The 3,885-nt window shown below is 44.2% G+C and overlaps 1 protein-coding gene across 1 annotated transcript; it reads left to right on the top strand.

The window, feature by feature from the left end:
* Positions 1–2,401: 2,401 nt before the first annotated feature.
* LOC117888064 (olfactory receptor 52R1-like) lies at positions 2,402–3,430 on the top strand. The gene has a single exon (XM_034791156.1). The coding sequence runs from the start codon at positions 2,402–2,404 to the stop codon at positions 3,428–3,430; it is 1,029 nt and encodes a 342-aa protein (XP_034647047.1).
* The last annotated feature ends 455 nt before the right edge of the window (positions 3,431–3,885 follow it).

The following is a 3,885-nucleotide window of genomic DNA, read 5'->3' as shown; positions in this document are numbered from 1 at the left end:
AGTCAGTTTCACCAATGCCACGTGCAGAGATAAAATCCTTCCCCTGCTTCAACTCACCCCTCCCCTGTTTATGCATCCGAGGATTGCATCAGCCCTTTTGGCCACAGCATCACACTGGGAACTCACAATAAGTTGGGTGTCCACAGTGACCCCTAAATCCATTTCAGGGTCCCTGTGTTCCATAATACCGTGCCCTAGTCTGAGGACCATGCCGGCATTCCCCATTCCAAGATCCGAAGAAGTGAGGTTTTTACTCACGAAAGCTTATGCCCAAATAAATCTGTTAGTCTTTAAGGTGCCACCAGACTCTTTGTTGTTTTTGTAGATACAGACTAACACGGCTACCCCCTGATACTTGACAACTTTGCATTTGAGTGTATTAAAACATTTGATTTTGCATAGGCCCAGCTCACCAAATGCTCCATACCAACTGGTATGCCTGCCCCAGCCTCCTCATTATAACCACTCTGCAAATCTTTGGGTCGTTCACAAATTTTATCTGCAGTGATTTTCTATTTCCTTTCAGATCATTGATGAAAATATTGAATAGCATTGGCCTAGAACTGATCCCTGCAGAACCCCCACTAGAAACACCCCCATTCCCCAACAATGGTCAATTCACAACTGGTTTCTGAGATCTGTCAGTTAGCTAGTTTTTATCCCATTTTACGTGTTCTCTACTGATATTGTACAATGTTTCTTTGTTTATCTGAATAGTTTCCCCTACTAAATCTAATGTCTCAGAGAAATTAAGGTTTAGTGCATCTGTGCAATTCCCTTCATCAACCAAACATGTACTCTCATTAAATGAAGAAATTGGGATTATTTGACAAGACCAGTTTTCCATAAACCATGTTGTTGACTGGCATTAATTATAACCCAGATGTTTTTTTTTTCAGTGATCCCATACCAGCTTTTCCATTGTTTTCTAACCTTCTCAGATATTTGTATTTTGAAATTTCCCTTTTTTAAAATAGTTTAATATTTAACAGAGGCCTGCCCTGTATTTGCCTCCTTTTTGAGATGGGAGGGGGCTCTACTTTTGCCTATTGTGTACGGCTTCCGAATGAAATTTGTGGTTCATCAATCTCTCCGTAATTCTGGTGTTTGTAACTCTAAGATTCTACTGTAGGTGCTGTTTAACACCCTGCTTGACTACTCATGGCTTGGAAAGTGTTTTATCACCTGAGGTGATATGAGTACATCACACTGCTTCTTTCCAAATGCAGAACAAAACTATTTCTTGAATACATTTGCCTTTTCTGGAACATACAAAAGTTTCCTTTCCCCTTCTAGGAACTCACTTAAATATTTTCTGGGATTTCTTATTTTCTTAAAATACTTAATAAAGTCCTTTTTGTGATCCTTAACTCTGCCAAGCATGGATTTTCTTTGATATCTTTAACTTCCCTGGTCAATTTTCAAAACTTCCAATTTGTATTCCTTGGTATCTCTTTTTTTTTTCTCTCCCATGTGTTATGTGTTGCTTTCCCCTGCCTAACTGCTGCCTTCACTTTGACACTAAAGTGGGTTTTTAGCTTAAAAAGAAGGTGGACAACTTTGGCTATCTAAAACTCTTGTTCAAGAACTTCCGATTTTCATTCCCATTTTTCCATCCCACTTTTCCTCCCAATCATTTTTTCTGATAATTTGCCTCAGCTTTGGGGAATTAGTCCTTTTGAAGCACTAAGTGTGTATAGATATTACTGGTTCAGAACTCTTCTCCATTTCTCAATGTGAATGTAATGTAATCAGTTCCATTCTTTTTTTTCCCTTTCCTCAATCATATGCTCCCTTGTTGTTCTCTTCTCTAAACAGTCCCAGACTTTTCAATCACTCTGCACATGTCCGCCTCCCCCATTCTCAACGTCTGTCTAAGAATTCCTCTTTTTATCTGCTATATCCTTTACAGAAACTGGGTGACCAAAACTGAGTGTGTGTCCACAGCAGGTTATTCTCCAACCATTTCCTTATGCATCCGAACATTGCCTTTTTTGCCCAGTGCTTCGAATGAACTGCTGTTTCCATAGTGTTGCTATCAGTGACGACAAGGTCTTTCTCTGAGGTGTATTTCCAGCTAGTGCCCATTAATTTTTCCCACACCATGATGTGTACAAATGATTGATGCAGGGAGCCCCATTGGCATTAGTGGGGTCATTTCTTGATAATTAATTTCTCTGAATAATGAAAATGTCACTTTTCAGTGTGTGAAGAGCCGTCAATCTGCTTCACCCATGAGAACAGCCTCCAGGAATGCATGAAATGTCTGATATTCATATTGTCTCTTCATCCAGGCAGTTGTGCTGCAACCATCGCCCTAGGCATATACAGCAAGTCAGGGGAACATACGGTACAAGTAGGAGACACCATTCTGCTTCGAGTTGGACATCTCCCCTACTCCATGTCAGATTCCAACACAACCGAATTCACTAACCCCTCCACCTTCATCCTGCTGGGCATTCCTGGCCTGGAAGCAGCCCATATCTGGATCTCTATCCCCTTCTGCGCCATGTACATCATAGTCATCTTGGGGAACTTCACCATCCTGTTCATTGTGAAGAGGGAGCTAAGCCTCCATGAGCCCATGTACTATTTCCTTTGCATGCTGGCCATCACTGACCTGGTCCTGTCCACATCCACCGTGCCTAAAATACTGAGCATCTTCTGGTTCAATTCCAGGGAGATCGATTTCAGTGCCTGCCTCGCCCAGCTGTACTTCATTCACTGCTTCTCAGCGATCGAGTCTGGAATCTTTGTGGCCATGGCTGTGGATCGGTACGTGGCCATCTGTTATCCCCTGAGACATTCCACCATCCTGACAAATCGCATGGTGGTCAAGATTGGCCTGGCCGTGGTGGTGCGTGGAAGCATGCTCGCACTGCCCTATCCCTTCCTGGCGAGGCATTGGCCATATTGCAGAACCAACATCATCCCCCATACGCACTGTGAGCACATGTATGTGGTAAAGCTGGCCTGTGCCGACATCCGCGTCAGTAGTTACTATGGCCTATTTGTGCTAATCTGTAGAATTGGACTAGATGTGTTTTTTATTGTTGTGTCCTATACCCAGATCCTCAGGGCCATCTTCAGCCTCCCCACAAAGGACGCCCGGCTCAAGACTTTTGGGACCTGCAGCTCGCACCTCTGTGTCATTTTAGCCTTTTACATCCCAACTCTCTTCTCTTCCCTCACATCTCGATTTGGGCACAATTTACCCCTTCATTTCCATGTTTTTATTGGCAACGTGTACCTCCTCGTGCCCCCCATGCTAAACCCCATCATCTACGGGATGAGGACCAAACAGATCCGGGACAGGCTGCTCCAGCTCTTAACTCATAAAGGGACTAAAGTTTTCTCCTGGTGCTCTAGGTCTCAGACCAAGCTCCATGCAGACCTGGCTGGTCACATGGTGCTGGGCCGTCTTCCCTGAATCACTTACTGGAGAGTCAAAGAGACAATAAACCCTTTCCTGGCCTTACTGTGCTTTCTTAGCATGACATACTATGGAATTGGTTTATCTACAGCTGATTAACACATAGAGTTGCCACCTTTCAAATTGTAATTCTAATTGTAACTGAACACCTCTTACACCTGGAGACCTGCCCCTTGTCCCACCTTTCCTCCCAAAATCCCCACCGCTGCTCCACATCTTCTGTCAAGGCTCCACCCACTTCTTGGCCTTTCCCTCCTAAGGCTCTGCCCCTGTTACTCACTCCTCTCCATTCCCCCGTCACTCTCTGGATCATCTGTGTGATGGGTCCCTCCTGGGTTGCCACCTGATACTGAGATAGAGCTGACCCATCTGTCTCACCAATCTGGGTTCCCTCTTGCATTGTAATATTGTGACAAGCTGAACCCCTCCAAGCTTGCCTCTCATCCACAGCC

Source organism: Trachemys scripta, chromosome 1, assembly GCF_013100865.1.
Source record: "Trachemys scripta elegans isolate TJP31775 chromosome 1, CAS_Tse_1.0, whole genome shotgun sequence".
NCBI classification, from domain to species: domain Eukaryota; kingdom Metazoa; phylum Chordata; order Testudines; family Emydidae; genus Trachemys; species Trachemys scripta.
The sequence above is the reverse complement of the archived record's forward strand: the minus strand, read 5'-3'. Positions and strand labels throughout refer to the sequence as shown.